This window comes from Poromitra crassiceps (assembly GCF_964638095.1).
Source record: "Poromitra crassiceps genome assembly, chromosome: 5".
Taxonomy (NCBI): domain Eukaryota; kingdom Metazoa; phylum Chordata; class Actinopteri; order Beryciformes; family Melamphaidae; genus Poromitra; species Poromitra crassiceps.
The window spans coordinates 62943906-62962577 of NC_139642.1; the positions used below are offsets into that span (position 1 = coordinate 62943906).

An 18672-nucleotide genomic window follows, 5' to 3' on the forward strand; every position below is an offset into this window, starting at 1 on the left:
TCACTATACAGAGCTGTGTTAGTATAATAGTAGAATAGCTGTACTGTGTGTAGTCACTATACAGAGCTGTGTTAGTATAATAGTAGAATAGCTGTACTGTGTGTAGTCACTATACAGAGCTGTGTTAGTATAATAGTAGAATAGTTGTACTGTGTGTAGTCACTATACAGAGCTTTGTTAGTATAATAGTAGAATAGTTGTACTGTGTGTAGTCACTATACAGAGCTTTGTTAGTATAATAGTAGAATAGTTGTACTGTGTGTAGTCACTATACAGAGCTGTGTTAGTATAATAGTAGAATAGATGTACTGTGTGTAGTCACTATACAGAGCTGTGTTAGTATAATAGTATAATAGATGTACTGTGTGTAGTCACTATACAGAGCTTTGTTAGTATAATAGTAGAATAGTTGTACTGTGTGTAGTCACTATACAGAGCTGTGTTAGTATAATAGTAGAATAGATGTACTGTGTGTAGTCACTATACAGAGCTGTGTTAGTATAATAGTAGAATAGTTGTACTGTGTGTAGTCACTATACAGAGCTGTGTTAGTATAATAGTAGAATAGCTGTACTGTGTGTAGTCACTATACAGAGCTGTGTTAGTATAATAGTATAATAGCTGTACTGTGTGTAGTTACTATACAGAGCTGTGTTAGTATAATAGTATAATAGTTGTACTGTGTGTAGTCACTATACAGAGCTGTGTTAGTATAATAGTAGAATAGTTGTACTGTGTGTAGTCACTATACAGAGCTGTGTTAGTATAATAGTAGAATAGTTGTACTGTGTGTAGTCACTATACAGAGCTGTGTTAGTATAATAGTAGAATAGCTGTACTGTGTGTAGTCACTATACAGAGCTGTGTTAGTATAATAGTAGAATAGTTGTACTGTGTGTAGTCACTATACAGAGCTGTGTTAGTATAATAGTAGAATAGTTGTACTGTGTGTAGTCACTATACAGAGCTGTGTTAGTATAATAGTAGAATAGTTGTACTGTGTGTAGTCACTATACAGAGCTGTGTTAGTATAATAGTAGAATAGCTGTACTGTGTGTAGTCACTATACAGAGCTGTGTTAGTATAATAGTAGAATAGCTGTACTGTGTGTAGTCACTATACAGAGCTGTGTTAGTATAATAGTAGAATAGTTGTACTGTGTGTAGTCACTATACAGAGCTGTGTTAGTATAATAGTAGAATAGCTGTACTGTGTGTAGTCACTATACAGAGCTGTGTTAGTATAATAGTAGAATAGTTGTACTGTGTGTAGTCACTATACAGAGCTGTGTTAGTATAATAGTAGAATAGCTGTACTGTGTGTAGTCACTATACAGAGCTGTGTTAGTATAATAGTAGAATAGCTGTACTGTGTGTAGTCACTATACAGAGCTGTGTTAGTATAATAGTATAATAGCTGTACTGTGTGTAGTCACTATACAGAGCTGTGTTAGTATAATAGTATAATAGCTGTACTGTGTGTAGTCACTATACAGAGCTGTGTTAGTATAATAGTAGAATAGTTGTACTGTGTGTAGTCACTATACAGAGCTGTGTTAGTATAATAGTAGAATAGTTGTACTCTGTGTAGTCACTATACAGAGCTGTGTTAGTATAATAGTAGAATAGTTGTACTGTGTGTAGTTACTATACAGAGCTTTGTTAGTATAATAGTAGAATAGTTGTACTGTGTGTAGTCACTATACAGAGCTTTGTTAGTATAATAGTAGAATAGTTGTACTGTGTGTAGTCACTATACAGAGCTGTGTTAGTATAATAGTAGAATAGATGTACTGTGTGTAGTCACTATACAGAGCTGTGTTAGTATAATAGTAGAATAGTTGTACTGTGTGTAGTCACTATACAGAGCTGTGTTAGTATAATAGTATAATAGTTGTACTGTGTGTAGTCACTATACAGAGCTGTGTTAGTATAATAGTAGAATAGCTGTACTGTGTGTAGTCACTATACAGAGCTGTGTTAGTATAATAGTAGAATAGCTGTACTGTGTGTAGTCACTATACAGAGCTGTGTTAGTATAATAGTAGAATAGCTGTACTGTGTGTAGTCACTATACAGAGCTGTGTTAGTATAATAGTAGAATAGTTGTACTGTGTGTAGTCACTATACAGAGCTGTGTTAGTATAATAGTATAATAGCTGTACTGTGTGTAGTTACTATACAGAGCTTTGTTAGTATAATAGTAGAATAGTTGTACTGTGTGTAGTCACTATACAGAGCTTTGTTAGTATAATAGTATAATAGTTGTACTGTGTGTAGTCACTATACAGAGCTGTGTTAGTATAATAGTAGAATAGTTGTACTGTGTGTAGTCACTATACAGAGCTGTGTTAGTATAATAGTAGAATAGTTGTACTGTGTGTAGTCACTATACAGAGCTGTGTTAGTATAATAGTAGAATAGTTGTATGTGTGTAGTCACTATACAGAGCTGTGTTAGTATAATAGTAGAATAGTTGTACTGTGTATAGTCACTATACAGAGCTGTGTTAGTATAATAGTAGAATAGATGTACTGTGTGTAGTCACTATACAGAGCTGTGTTAGTATAATAGTAGAATAGTTGTACTGTGTGTAGTCACTATACAGAGCTGTGTTAGTATAATAGTATAATAGTTGTACTGTGTGTAGTCACTATACAGAGCTGTGTTAGTATAATAGTAGAATAGCTGTACTGTGTGTAGTCACTATACAGAGCTGTGTTAGTATAATAGTAGAATAGCTGTACTGTGTGTAGTCACTATACAGAGCTGTGTTAGTATAATAGTAGAATAGTTGTACTCTGTGTAGTCACTATACAGAGCTGTGTTAGTATAATAGTAGAATAGATGTGTGTAGTCACTATACAGAGCTGTGTTAGTATAATAGTAGAATAGTTGTACTGTGTGTAGTCACTATACAGAGCTGTGTTAGTATAATAGTAGAATAGTTGTACTGTGTGTAGTCACTATACAGAGCTGTGTTAGTATAATAGTAGAATAGTTGTACTGTGTGTAGTCACTATACAGAGCTGTGTTAGTATAATAGTAGAATAGCTGTACTGTGTGTAGTCACTATACAGAGCTGTGTTAGTATAATAGTAGAATAGCTGTACTGTGTGTAGTCACTATACAGAGCTGTGTTAGTATAATAGTAGAATAGCTGTACTGTGTGTAGTCACTATACAGAGCTGTGTTAGTATAATAGTAGAATAGCTGTACTGTGTGTAGTCACTATACAGAGCTGTGTTAGTATAATAGTAGAATAGTTGTACTCTGTGTAGTCACTATACAGAGCTGTGTTAGTATAATAGTAGAATAGATGTGTGTAGTCACTATACAGAGCTGTGTTAGTATAATAGTAGAATAGTTGTACTGTGTGTAGTCACTATACAGAGCTGTGTTAGTATAATAGTATAATAGTTGTACTGTGTGTAGTCACTATACAGAGCTGTGTTAGTATAATAGTAGAATAGTTGTACTGTGTGTAGTCACTATACAGAGCTGTGTTAGTATAATAGAATAGTTGTACTGTGTGTAGTCACTATACAGAGCTGTGTTAGTATAATAGTAGAATAGTTGTACTGTGTATAGTCACTATACAGAGCTGTGCTAGTATAATAGTATAATAGTTGTACTGTGTGTAGTCACTATACAGAGCAGTGTTAGTATAATAGAATAGTTGTACTGTGTATAGTCACTATACAGAGCTGTGTTAGTATAATAGTATAATAGTTGTACTGTGTGTAGTCACTATACAGAGCAGTGTTAGTATAATAGTATAATAGTTGTACTGTGTGTAGTCACTATACAGAGCAGTGTTAGTATAATAGTATAATAGTTGTACTGTGTGTAGTCACTATACAGAGCTGTGTTAGTATAATAGAATAGTTGTACTGTGTATAGTCACTATACAGAGCTGTGTTAGTATAATAGTATAATAGTTGTACTGTGTGTAGTCACTATACAGAGCAGTGTTAGTATAATAGTAGAATAGCTGTACTGTGTGTAGTTACTATACAGAGCTGTGCTAGTATAATAGTAGAATAGTTGTACTGTGTGTAGTCACTATACAGAGCTGTGTTAGTATAATAGTAGAATAGTTGTACTGTGTGTAGTCACTATACAGAGCTGTGTTAGTATAATAGTATAATAGTTGTACTGTGTGTAGTCACTATACAGAGCTGTGTTAGTATAATAGAATAGTTGTACTGTGTGTAGTCACTATACAGAGCTGTGTTAGTATAATAGTAGAATAGTTGTACTGTGTGTAGTCACTATACAGAGCTGTGTTAGTATAATAGTAGAATAGTTGTATGTGTGTAGTCACTATACAGAGCTGTGTTAGTATAATAGTAGAATAGTTGTACTGTGTGTAGTCACTATACAGAGCTGTGTTAGTATAATAGTAGAATAGTTGTACTGTGTGTAGTCACTATACAGAGCTGTGTTAGTATAATAGTAGAATAGTTGTATGTGTGTAGTCACTATACAGAGCTGTGTTAGTATAATAGTAGAATAGTTGTACTGTGTGTAGTCACTATACAGAGCTGTGTTAGTATAATAGTAGAATAGTTGTACTGTGTGTAGTCACTATACAGAGCTGTGTTAGTATAATAGTAGAATAGATGTGTGTAGTCACTATACAGAGCTGTGTTAGTATAATAGTAGAATAGATGTGTGTAGTCACTATACAGAGCTGTGTTAGTATAATAGTAGAATAGTTGTACTGTGTGTAGTCACTATACAGAGCTGTGTTAGTATAATAGTAGAATAGCTGTACTGTGTGTAGTCACTATACAGAGCTGTGTTAGTATAATAGTATAATAGCTGTACTGTGTGTAGTCACTATACAGAGCTGTGTTAGTATAATAGTAGAATAGTTGTACTGTGTGTAGTCACTATACAGAGCTGTGTTAGTATAATAGTAGAATAGTTGTACTGTGTGTAGTCACTATACAGAGCTGTGTTAGTATAATAGTAGAATAGCTGTACTGTGTATAGTCACTATACAGAGCTGTGTTAGTATAATAGAATAGTTGTACTGTGTGTAGTTACTATACAGAGCTGTGTTAGTATAATAGAATAGTTGTACTGTGTGTAGTCACTATACAGAGCTGTGTTAGTATAATAGTATAATAGTTGTACTGTGTGTAGTCACTATACAGAGCTGTGTTAGTATAATAGAATAGTTGTACTGTGTGTAGTCACTATACAGAGCTGTGTTAGTATAATAGAATAGTTGTACTGTGTGTAGTCACTATACAGAGCTGTGTTAGTATAATAGAATAGTTGTACTGTGTGTAGTCACTATACAGAGCTGTGTTAGTATAATAGTAGAATAGATGTGTGAAGTCACTATACAGAGCTGTGTTAGTATAATAGTATAATAGTTGTACTGTGTGTAGTCACTATACAGAGCTGTGTTAGTATAATAGTAGAATAGCTGTACTGTGTGTAGTCACTATACAGAGCTGTGTTAGTATAATAGTAGAATAGCTGTACTGTGTGTAGTCACTATACAGAGCTGTGTTAGTATAATAGTAGAATAGTTGTACTGTGTGTAGTCACTATACAGAGCTGTGTTAGTATAATAGAATAGTTGTACTGTGTGTAGTCACTATACAGAGCTGTGTTAGTATAATAGAATAGTTGTACTGTGTGTAGTCACTATACAGAGCTGTGTTAGTATAATAGTATAATAGTTGTACTGTGTGTAGTCACTATACAGAGCTGTGTTAGTATAATAGAATAGTTGTACTGTGTGTAGTCACTATACAGAGCTGTGTTAGTATAATAGTAGAATAGTTGTACTGTGTGTAGTCACTATACAGAGCTGTGTTAGTATAATAGTATAATAGTTGTACTGTGTGTAGTCACTATACAGAGCTGTGTTAGTATAATAGTAGAATAGTTGTACTGTGTGTAGTCACTATACAGAGCTGTGTTAGTATAATAGTAGAATAGTTGTACTGTGTGTAGTCACTATACAGAGCTGTGTTAGTATAATAGTAGAATAGTTGTACTGTGTGTAGTCACTATACAGAGCTGTGTTAGTATAATAGTAGAATAGTTGTACTGTGTGTAGTCACTATACAGAGCTGTGTTAGTATAATAGAATAGTTGTACTGTGTGTAGTCACTATACAGAGCTGTGCTAGTATAATAGTAGAATAGCTGTACTGTGTGTAGTCACTATACAGAGCTGTGTTAGTATAATAGTAGAATAGTTGTGCTGTGTGTAGTCACTATACAGAGCTGTGTTAGTATAATAGTAGAATAGTTGTACTGTGTGTAGTCACTATACAGAGCTGTGTTAGTATAATAGTAGAATAGTTGTACTGTGTGTAGTCACTATACAGAGCTGTGTTAGTATAATAGTAGAATAGTTGTACTGTGTGTAGTCACTATACAGAGCTGTGTTAGTATAATAGTAGAATAGTTGTACTGTGTGTAGTCACTATACAGAGCTGTGTTAGTATAATAGTAGAATAGTTGTACTGTGTGTAGTCACTATACAGAGCTGTGCTAGTATAATAGTAGAATAGTTGTACTGTGTGTAGTCACTATACAGAGCTGTGTTAGTATAATAGAATAGTTGTACTGTGTGTAGTTACTATACAGAGCTGTGTTAGTATAATAGAATAGTTGTACTGTGTGTAGTTACTATACAGAGCTGTGTTAGTATAATAGTAGAATAGTTGTACTGTGTGTAGTCACTATACAGAGCTGTGTTAGTATAATAGAATAGTTGTACTGTGTGTAGTCACTATACAGAGCTGTGTTAGTATAATAGTAGAATAGTTGTACTGTGTGTAGTCACTATACAGAGCTGTGTTAGTATAATAGTAGAATAGTTGTACTGTGTATAGTCACTATACAGAGCTGTGTTAGTATAATAGAATAGTTGTACTGTGTGTAGTCACTATACAGAGCTGTGTTAGTATAATAGTAGAATAGTTGTACTGTGTGTAGTCACTATACAGAGCTGTGTTAGTATAATAGTATAATAGTTGTACTGTGTGTAGTCACTATACAGAGCTGTGTTAGTATAATAGAATAGTTGTACTGTGTGTAGTTACTATACAGAGCTGTGTTAGTATAATAGAATAGTTGTACTGTGTGTAGTCACTATACAGAGCTGTGTTAGTATAATAGTAGAATAGTTGTACTGTGTGTAGTCACTATACAGAGCAGTGTTAGTATAATAGTAGAATAGTTGTACTGTGTGTAGTCACTATACAGAGCTGTGTTAGTATAATAGTAGAATAGTTGTGCTGTGTGTAGTCACTATACAGAGCTGTGTTAGTATAATAGAATAGTTGTACTGTGTGTAGTCACTATACAGAGCTGTGTTAGTATAATAGTATAATAGTTGTACTGTGTGTAGTCACTATACAGAGCTGTGTTAGTATAATAGTAGAATAGTTGTACTGTGTGTAGTCACTATACAGAGCTGTGTTAGTATAATAGTATAATAGTTGTACTGTGTGTAGTCACTATACAGAGCTGTGTTAGTATAATAGTAGAATAGCTGTACTGTGTGTAGTCACTATACAGAGCTGTGTTAGTATAATAGAATAGTTGTACTGTGTGTAGTCACTATACAGAGCTGTGTTAGTATAATAGTAGAATAGTTGTACTGTGTGTAGTCACTATACAGAGCTGTGTTAGTATAATAGTATAATAGTTGTACTGTGTGTAGTCACTATACAGAGCTGTGTTAGTATAATAGTAGAATAGCTGTACTGTGTGTAGTCACTATACAGAGCTGTGTTAGTATAATAGTAGAATAGTTGTACTGTGTGTAGTCACTATACAGAGCTGTGTTAGTATAATAGAATAGTTGTACTGTGTGTAGTCACTATACAGAGCTGTGTTAGTATAATAGTAGAATAGTTGTACTGTGTGTAGTCACTATACAGAGCTGTGTTAGTATAATAGTAGAATAGATGTACTGTGTGTAGTCACTATACAGAGCTGTGTTAGTATAATAGAATAGTTGTACTGTGTGTAGTCACTATACAGAGCTGTGTTAGTATAATAGTAGAATAGTTGTACTGTGTGTAGTCACTATACAGAGCTGTGTTAGTATAATAGTATAATAGTTGTACTGTGTGTAGTCACTATACAGAGCTGTGTTAGTATAATAGTAGAATAGCTGTACTGTGTGTAGTCACTATACAGAGCTGTGTTAGTATAATAGAATAGTTGTACTGTGTGTAGTTACTATACAGAGCTGTGTTAGTATAATAGTAGAATAGATGTGTGTAGTCACTATACAGAGCTGTGTTAATATAATAGTAGAATAGTTGTACTGTGTGTAGTCACTATACAGAGCTGTGTTAGTATAATAGTATAATAGTTGTACTGTGTGTAGTCACTATACAGAGCTGTGTTAGTATAATAGTAGAATAGATGTGTGTAGTCACTATACAGAGCTGTGTTTGTCATTTCATTTCCTCTATGTGGACTTTTAATTATGAGATAAGGATCATATCAAACCCCGTGTGGTTTTCCAAATGCACCACATTCACAAACACACATGTTGACTCTCTGCCCACCCCCCCCTCTCTCTCTCTCTCTCTCTCTCTCTGCCTCTCTCTCTCTCCCTCTCTCTGCCTCTCTCTCTCTCTCTCTGCCTCTCTCTCTGCCTCTCTCTCTCTCTCTGCCTCTCTCTCTCTCTCTGCCTCTCTCTCTCTCTCTCTCCCTCTCTCTCTCTCTCTCTCCAGCACACAATGCAGCATAGATGCTATCTATCCGCTGAACTGGATCGTCGTGCCAAATTGAATCAGTGCACCTGACTCCAGCTGAAACATCTCCCCTCTCTCTCTCGGCTGGGAGTGTCAGCCATGTTGACATCAGTACCGCTGATCACCAGTGAAGGAAACAATGCGAAATGACGACATTAGACTAACGCTTGTGTATTTCTCCAGAGATAGAAGTGGATTGAGAAAACATTGAAGCGGTGTTGGAAGAGAGCGGGCGCATGCACTCCACACTTCAAACGTCACTTTAATGTGACGCGGCGTGCAAGGATTCATTTCCCCCATGACCTTTCGCCGAGAAGTCGACAGACGCGAGGCGAGGAGGAAATCGTTACGTAATGGATGCACCCGTGTGTTTCCTATTTCTACAGTTGTTGTTTTTCTATCTACTGAAGCAAAAGACAGGTCAGACCAGAGAACCAGACGGATTCATTTCAGAAGACATTGCTCGTGGGGGGTGTCCAGGTAGTGCAGCGGTAGATTACCTGCCTACCAACACGAGGGTCGCAGGTTCGAGCCCCTGGCTTGTTTGAGCCCCTGGCTTGTTTGGCCGTCCATACAGGCACAATTGGCCGTGTCCGTGGGTGGGAAGCCGGATTAAGGGTGTGTGTGCTGGTCGCTGCAGTAAGCGCCTCCTCTGGTTGGTCGGGGGGGGGGGGGGGCGCCTGTTTGGGGGGAGAGGAACTGAGGGGAGTTGCGTGATCCTCCCTACATCCTGCTGGTGAAACGCCTCGCTGTCAGGTGAAAAGAAGCGGCTGGTGACTGCACACGTATCGGAGGAAGTGCTAGTCTACAACTCTCCGCAGGGGGAGTGGAGCAACAGCCGGGACAGCAGGGGGAATGTACCAAGTACAATAGAGAGCCGCAGGAACGAGTCCGGAAATCATCGATGCTAAAACTTCCTGGTTCTTCACTGTTTTCGCCTATGGGAGTTTTGAATGGGTTTTTGGCGCGTTGCTTCTAATAAGGTCTCTGGCCCACGCAAGCTTAATCAAACGCGAACCAGTGTTTAGTAATATCATCTTCACACATGAGGACCACTTTTATGAGTTTTGAAGCTTTTACGTGCCGTGAAACGGGCGGCTAGCTAGCAAACGGCTGAATGAGACTACACTGTTGAGTTGACGGGGATATTATACGTCAATAACGTCATCACTTCAAAGGACGAACACGGAAATTCTCTTTCCCTCACCTGGTTCAGCCCGTTTAGCCCGGGGTAATCAGTGCACACATCAACAACAGTCCAGGTTGAGTGCTGACGTGACGGGGAAGCCTATGTGTGTAGTACTACCACTGTGTGTAGTTCTGGATTAGTTTAGCACAAGCTTTTTACTTCTAGGGCTCGCATTTACGCTTCAAAACTCATGAAAGTGGTCCTCATGTGTGAAGATTATCCGGCTGAACACTGGTTTGCGTTTGATTAAGCTTGCATTGCCCAGAGACCTTATTTGAAGCATCGCGGCAAAAACCCATTCAAAAATCCCATAGACAGAAACAGTGAAGAACCAGGAAGTCCAGGAGTTCCGCATTCTGACTACAAAAATACGTCATCCCTGTGGCTCTCTATTGGGGAGAAAATGGGAGAAAAATCCAGGAAAAAGACATTGCTCGCTTGCACAGACAGGCGTTGAGCCACAGCCCCATGAAACCAAACCCTCCTCTCTCCCCCGCTCTCGCTCTCCTCTCCTCCTCCATTTCTCTAATTCACACATTTCTGCTAGCGTCAGGAGAAGATCAGCCTCTTTCCTCTGATGAGATGTGCATGCTGCTCGGGTGCTTGGTGTAATTAGCTTAATTGCTAAATGATGAGCTCAGGTAGCAACATGAGAAGAGAAGAGAAGAGAAGAGAAGAGAAGAGAAGAGAAGAGAAGAGAAGAGAAGAGAAGAGAAGAGAAGACTGCCTCTGGCACTTCTGCTGCTCTACATCTGAGATGCAGGAACTCAAGTCTCAGGAAGGACTTTCTGCCTGGCTAATTTCTGCTTTGAAATTTTAGCGGCCGATGACCTTGGGTGTCGTTAACCAGCCGTGGCCAACGAGCGACCAGGGCCTCTTTAATGACAGCTCCTCGGGTGTCCTTGGTTGATTAATTTTCTTGGTTTTATAACAACCTATTTCAATTCAACTGAAACTATTTCCTGATCCGAGCACTGGTTCACCTGCCCAGAAGCCGCCTATTTGACCTTGTTATACTTTGCTCTTTTTCGTGTGCCTTTTTTTCCACATTTTTCTAGAAAATTAATGTTTTCCTAGTAGAAATAACACGGGCAGAGGACAGTGAGGACAGTGACACGAATATCTGCCCGCTGGTATTAGACAGATGAAACAGACGCACATGGCAAACAGGGTTTGATATCACCACTAGGTGGAGACACTGCGTGTCCGGAGACAGCTTGTCTTAGCACAGTGGTGCTCAAACCTTTTTGGCTTGATACCTTCTTTCCCTGGTTACTGAATCCAAGTACCCCTTTTAGGGGACTTTCACACCCAAAGCGTTTTTAGAGCTGCCAGCGTCTTTCTGCAATTCATTCTCTATGTAAGGACGCGCTAGACGTGCTCCTCTTTTAATGAACGCACCTGCCATTTAAACACTGGTGGCGTCTGTTGTTTTTGGAGGATCGCTGTGGGCGTTTTAAAGCTGAAAAAAGTTGAACATTAGAGGAAAAGCGCGCTGCTCATGTTTTCCACTCCTCCTACCATTTCTCCTCCTGAGGTATCCTCAACCTCCGCTGCTGCCAGAATTGGCAATAATCTGGCTTTCATGTTGACAGTGAACAACATCAAACAGACAAAACTAGCTGGCTACCGTCCATGTGGTCATGGTGTGCTCAACTCTAGTGCGCGCGACTGCAGGGGAAAATAAAACTAAGCCAAAAAAAACGCTCCGTGCGCTGTGTTTTGTGCACAATGGAAGCGCTCTCAACATGACTTTCATAGCGTTCTGACTGAAAAAAACGCTTTTGGTGTGAATGTCCCCTTACCCGACTACATCATTCTGCTTCGAAAAGTGCAAGAGAAAACTATAGCATCTGATGCAATAACCCACCTTTTGAAAAATGTAACATTACAAAATAAGAATTGGAGTGAAAGAGTTGCTTTTAGTACGGAAGCGTATTGCATTCACTTGAGAAATAAGAAATCACAGTTTTTCTGAATTAACGAGATAATTATCTAATTAATTCAGAAAAAACGCTGTGTTTTTCTGAATTAATTTGATTATTTTTCATGCAAAAAATAATAATTCTGCCCTGTTTTTGAGATAAGATAATTATCTTATTAATTCAGAAACAGAGCAGCATTTATTTTATTTAATGAAAACTTAACTCATTAATTCAGAAAAACAGGGCAGAATTATTATTTTTTCATGAAAAATCATCTAATTAATTCAGAAAAACAGGGCAATTTTTTATTTCTCATGTGAATGCAATACGCTTCCATAATTTAGTGCCACCTGAGCAGATTAATTTTAATTGTTTGATTTATTCTTACATTTGTACATTTCCCCCCTGTGGTACCTCCATGTTACCCTAGCGGTACGCATACCCCAATTTGGGAAGCCCTGTCTTACCATGACGGTGAGGATGTGCTGGGTGCAGGCCTCATGGTCCAGCCTGTGGGTGGTGTAGAGGGTGCCCAGGGTGGGGTGCACCCGGAACAGACGCAGGCTGGCGGGGTCGATGGAGCTCTGCAGAGAGTAGGTCAGCCGGTGGTGCTCGTCCCGGTCCGACGCCAAAACCTGCAGCACCTCGCTGTCGGGGGGCGTGTCCTCAGAGATGGCGACATCATAGGTGGACTGGGAGAAGACCGGAGCATTGTCGTTGTTGTCCAGGACGGTGACGTGAACCTGGGGAACGAGGGATGGATGGAGAGAGGGAGGGGGAAGGGGAGAGAAGAAAAACAATGGTTGTTATTCAGGTTGGGGCGATCAGGCCTGGCGAGGCGGAATTAGCCGCTAAAATCAAAAACTGTAAAACTTATTTAGAAATGTAGCCATTTAGCACATTAGATAATGCTGTTAAATGAATCAATGTATATGTATTATAATGTAAGTCTGCTCTACAGACTTTCATAGAGGCTGTGTACACTTGGTTTTCAAATGTGAGCGATCAGATGACAAGTGGACAACAGCGCTAATTAAAAGTGTAAACGACCACCAAGAAGCATGGCCTAAATGGTAAATGGTAAATGGCCTGCATTTATATAGCGCTTTTATCCAAAGCGCTTTACAATCAGTAGATAGTCTACATTCACCCATTCATACACCGATGGTGGCAGGCTGCCACGCAGGGTGCCTACACACCATCGGGAGCAAGGAGGGTTAAGTGTCTTGCCCAAGGACACAAGGACAGCAGCTGGGAGGGAGCGGGGATCGAACCGCCAACCCTTGCGTCATTGGCCGACCCGCTCTACCTCCTGAGCTAAAGCCGCCCTCCCAAGCATCACTCAGACCTCTTGCCGAGGTGGTCTGGGACACATTTGACCACATATCTTTGGTAGTGTAAATGCTAATGCATCCTCAGGACACATTGAAGGACCACCTACTCAACTGATGTCCTCTGCTTTTTTGTCACTTCCATGCATCTAGACAGCAACACCCTGCAATTTATTAGCAAAGGCACATTTCTGGCCCTAGTGAGTACCACACTAGGAGGACTATACTATATTATAATAGGAAACACCATAGTGGGTGGTGACTTAAGATGGTGACCTGCCAGAGTAGAAGGGGAAACACTGGTTGGACTGGTTGGACGTAATGCTGAATGATTCGTGGTGATTGGAGAGCCCTGCACAGGCTTCAGCGGGCATAACGAGCCCTACCCGCCCCGAGCCCTGATTGTTTATTTAAAAACCAGGCCCGACCCGACCATCGGGTCTCAGGTCCCGTCAGGTCCCATTGTGCTCAGCTACTAATAGAATAGAAAGAATAGAAAGTGAGCTCAGTTTGGGGAAAGGTTTGGTCATATTGTGCACCACGTTTGAAACAAACAATACCACTCACTTGTTTGAATTTGGCTATCATTAGTCCAACTGGAATGATGTTCACACAACAGCAATGAGAGAGACAATGTGCTGTGTCATGGTACATAATGCTAAGCAATGAGAAAGACAATGTGCTGTGTCATGGTACAGACTGTGGAGATGTTCACAACAGAACATAATGCTAAGCAATGAGAAAGACAATGTGCTGTGTCATGGTACAGACTGTGGAGACGTTCACAACAGAACATAATGCTAAGCAATGAGAAAGACAATGTGCTGTGTCATGGTACAGACTGTGGAGACGTTCACAACAGAACATAATGCTAAGCAATGAGAAAGACAATGTGCTGTGTCATGGTACAGACTGTGGAGACGTTCACAACAGAACATAATGCTAAGCAATGAGAAAGACAATGTGCTGTGTCATGGTACAGACTGTGGAGATGTTCACAACATGCTAAGCAATGAGAAAGACAATGTGCTGTGTCATGGTAAATAATGCTAAGCAAGGAGAAAGACAATGTGCTGTGTCATGGTACAGAATGCTAAGCAAGGAGAAAGACAATGTGCTGTGTCATGGTAAATAATGCTAAGCAAGGAGAAAGACAATGTGCTGTGTCATGGTACATAATGCTAAGCAAGGAGAAAGACAATGTGCTGTGTCATGGTACATAATGCTAAGCAAGGAGAAAGACAATGTGCTGTGTCATGGTACAGAATGCTAAGCAAGGAGAAAGACAATGTGCTGTGTCATGGTACAGACTGTGGAGATGTTCACAACATGCTAAGCAATGAGAAAGACAATGTGCTGTGTCATGGTACATAATGCTAAGCAAGGAGAAAGACAATGTGCTGTGTCATGGTACATAATGCTAAGCAAGGAGAAAGACAATGTGCTTTGTCATGGTACATAATGCTAAGCAATGAGAAAGACAATGTGCTGTGTCATGGTACATAATGCTAAGCAAGGAGAAAGACAATGTGCTGTGTCATGGTACAGACTGTGTACTGTGGGTGTGGTTGGTGTGTGATGTGACTCATGGATTAGTGGTGATGGAACAGCATGATGCATGAAACATAGGAAGAGAAGGGAGACAGACAGAAGAGCACACAGATGGAGAGGTGATAGAGGTCATAAAGGTCATCGATGCGTCAAACACATTTTTGCCAAAGATTGTTTCCATCATTTTAGGTCATTCTTATCACCCAAATTATGTTGAAGCGATCATTTTTAAGCGGTGCAGCCACTTCTATAAGTGACTTTGTACGTCCATCCTTCCGTTATGGCATGGACCGTCTGTGTGCGCGCACGCGCACACACACACACGCCCATAGTGTTTGCACCTTTGGGCCAATCACGGTGCAACATGGCAAACTCCACTCAACCGGGACTCAGGGCGACTTCAAACAAACGCACATTCAAACGACAACCACAAATACTTTACTCTGAGCGGACAGATTTTGCTGTGAAAATGTCGAGAAACAAGAAACTACACATTTTCAACCCAATGTGAGTACAATGTGTTGAGGTCAATTCAACGTGTTTGTTTCGATGAGCGAAGCATCGTATGTTTCTGCCTCTCCACCATGTTGACCTGTTCTGACCATGCGAAGCAACATAGAGAGCCGCGGGAATGAGTCTGGAAGTCTACTTCCGGGTTCTTCAGTGGAAAAGTCTATGGGATTTAACATGGGGGTTTCGCTTAAATGCATACAATAAGGTCTGTGGTTAACAAAAGTTTTATGGGAACGCGAATTTGGGTTCAGCAGGATAATCTTCACAAACGTGAATCACTTTTATGACTTTTGGAACGTAAATGCGTTTTTTATGCGATTTTTATCAAATGCTTCAAAAGGCATAAAAGTTATTCAAGTTTGTGAAGAGTATCATGCTGAACCCAAAGTCACATCCCCATAAGCTTTTGTTAACCACAGACCTTATTTTATGCATTTAAGCGAAATCCCCATTCTAAAACCCCATAGACTTTTCCACTGAAGAACCAAAATGGCGGCGATTTCTGGATAAAGCCTACAAAAATACATCATCCCTGCGGTACTCCATTAAAGTGTTGAATAATCCCAACGCATTTGGCAATAAATTGGTAGCGCTGACGGCCGTTTGCTCGACTTGCTTGTCATCCAGAGAGGTCTGATGATCACAGCGCTTCCCACACACCGCACAGCCCCCCTGCCTCCGCTGGCAACGTCAGTTATCACATATCACCTCGCGGCTGGCTAATACTTTCACCCAGCTGGACATTGTATGCACTAGTCCTCTAGATCACTTCATGCACCCTCTCCAGGGTTCCCACACCTTCTTCAACATCACGTTCAAGCTCACATACAACTATTAAAAACGACCTCCTGGACCCTCTGCAGTCCGGTTTCAAGGCTTCTCACTCCACTGAGACAGCTCTTCTTGCTGTCACAGAGGCCCTTCACACTGCTAAGGCCTCATCCCTCTCCTCTGTTCTTGTCCTCCTTGACCTGTCTGCTGCCTTCGATACAGTCAACCACCAAATCCTTCTTTCCACTCTGTCTGACCTCGGCATTTCAGGTTCTGCACTATCCTGGTTTGCTTCCTACTAGGGGTGTCACAATATATCGTCCCACGAAATTTCGCGATAGTAAAACGTCACGATATGTATCGTTGAGATGAAATCTCATATCGCAAATTTTTTTTTTTTTTTTTTTTTTTTTTTTTTTTTTTTTTTTTTCAAAAATAGACTAAGAAACGTCTTTGTTTGTTGAAGTTCAATGTGTGGAAAGTAGTTCAGTTGAACAAGTCTCTGAAGAGACACATGAGAAGTTATACAGGAGAGAAACCATTCAATTGAGTTTCTGGCAAAACTGTTTACTTGACAGGAAAAACTGAAGCATAAAAAATACACTAAGAAAAGTCTTGTTGTTTGAGTTTGAAGAAAAACTGAAGATGCATAATGAGAATTTATACTGCTGAGAAACCTTTTGGTTCAAAGTAAATCTAAGTGACGGTGTAACTCATTCTATTTCAAGATAAGCCTTATCTCCAATCTCATGTTTTTTCTAGTTGTTATTGTAATAACAATTTCCCACAACAGCATGTTTTGTATTTGTGCATTTCAAATAAAATACTACTTTTCCAGTCATATATTGTCATTATTCAAGTTTAAAAAAATATTGTTAAAATCGTATCGTATCGTATCGTTATCGTGAACCCAGTATCGTGATACGTATCGTATCGTGAACTGAGTGTATCGTGACACCCCTACTTCCTACCTCTCGAACCACTCATACCAGGTCTCGTGGAGAGGGTCCCTCTCCAGATCCTGCCCTCTTACCACTGGTGTCCCCCAGGGCTCAGTCCTGGGCCCCTTACTTTTCCTTCTCTATATCAGATATGTTGCCTATGTGATCTCTTCTCATGGCTTTTCTTATCACTGCTATGCTGATGACACCCAGCTTTTCCTTTCCTTCCCCCCCTCCGACACTCAAATCGAGGCTCGCATCTCTGCATGCCTCAAAGACATTGGCGACTGGATGTCTGCCCACCACCTCAAGCTCAACCTTGGTAAGACAGAGCTACTCTTCCTCCCAGGGAAAGACTGCCCTCTCGCAGATCTCTCCATCTCCATTGACAACACCACTGTACTTCCCTCCCAAACAGCTAAGAACCTTGGGGTGATCCTTGACAACCAGCTGTCTTGCTCAGCCAACATAGCTGCGACAGCACGCTCCTGTAGGTTCTCTCTCTACAACATCCGCAAAATCCGTCCCTTTCTGACATCCGACCGCTTCAGCTCATTCAGAACGCTGCAGCCCGTCTGGTATTCAACCAACCCAAATTCTCTCATGTCACTCCCCTCTTCCAGGACCTCCACTGGCTTCCCATCTCGGCCCGCATCAAATTCAAGACACTGGTACTGGCCTACAGGGCAGTACACCAGTCAGCTCCCCTGTACCTGCAATCTATGGTCAGGTTCCAAACCTCTCAGCGCTCCCTTCGCTCCTCCACCAGTGCAGGATGCCTCGCCCCTCCTTCGCTACGGGGGCTCAAAAGTCGCTCATCCCGTTCTCGACTCTTCTCGTCCCTGGCACCTCAATGGTGGAATGAGATTCCACCTTCGGTCAGGACAGCTGAATCACTGCCGATCTTTCGGAAAAGACTAAAGACTCACCTTTTCAGGCTCCATCTGGGCCCTTCTTGATCTAACTTCTTTCTCTCTCTTTCAAAAAAAAAAAAAAAAAAAAACTACTAACCTAAACTTGTACCACTAACCTAAACTTGTACCACTATTCCTTCAGAAGTTGTAGTTGTCATAGACTGTGCTCCATAGTTGATTGCTCTATTGCTGACAAAAATGTGTTATTGTAAGCGCTTTGGATAAAAGCGTCTGCCAAATGACGTAATGTAATGTAATGTAAAAAGAGAGAGGCTTGAACGTGTGAACACTTCTCAACTGTGCTGTGTTAAACCTATTTACTATCTTTAAGTAAAAAAAAAACATCTAAAGAACTTCAATTTCTATTCTTGCACAAAATCTATAAATTCAAGGACTTTCAGTGACCCATGTCTTTCATGTCTATTTTCCAAAACTTTCCAAAACAATTCCCCCCCCTACTTCTCACACTTCCAAGGATTTCAAGGACCTGTAGGAACGCTGTATGAACCCTGTAGGACCTGTAGGAACGCTGTATGAACCCTGTAGGACCTGTAGGAACGCTGTATGAACCCTGTAGGACCTGTAGGAACGCTGTATGAACCCTGTAGGACCTGTAGGAACGCTGTATGAACCCTGTAGGACCTGTAGGAACGCTGTATGAACCCTGTAGGACCTGTAGGAACGCTGTATGAACCCTGTAGGACCTGTAGGAACGCTGTATGAACCCTGTAGGACCTGTAGGAACGCTGTATGAACCCTGTAGGACCTGTAGGACCTGTAGGAACGCTG

The 18672-nt window shown here is 40.2% G+C and overlaps 1 protein-coding gene across 2 annotated transcripts in view; it reads right to left on the bottom strand.

Annotated features, from left to right (window-relative positions):
- The window catches only part of fat3a (FAT atypical cadherin 3a), a gene marked incomplete at both ends in the record, with an annotated part of 251969 nt that overhangs the window by 96337 nt on the left and 136960 nt on the right, over positions 1-18672 (bottom strand). For both annotated transcript variants that reach the window (XM_083637169.1, XM_083637168.1), the window contains one exon: positions 12330-12605. In XM_083637169.1, coding sequence (XP_083493295.1) covers positions 12330-12605 — 276 coding nt within the window. The remainder of the gene's footprint in view (positions 1-12329; positions 12606-18672) is intronic.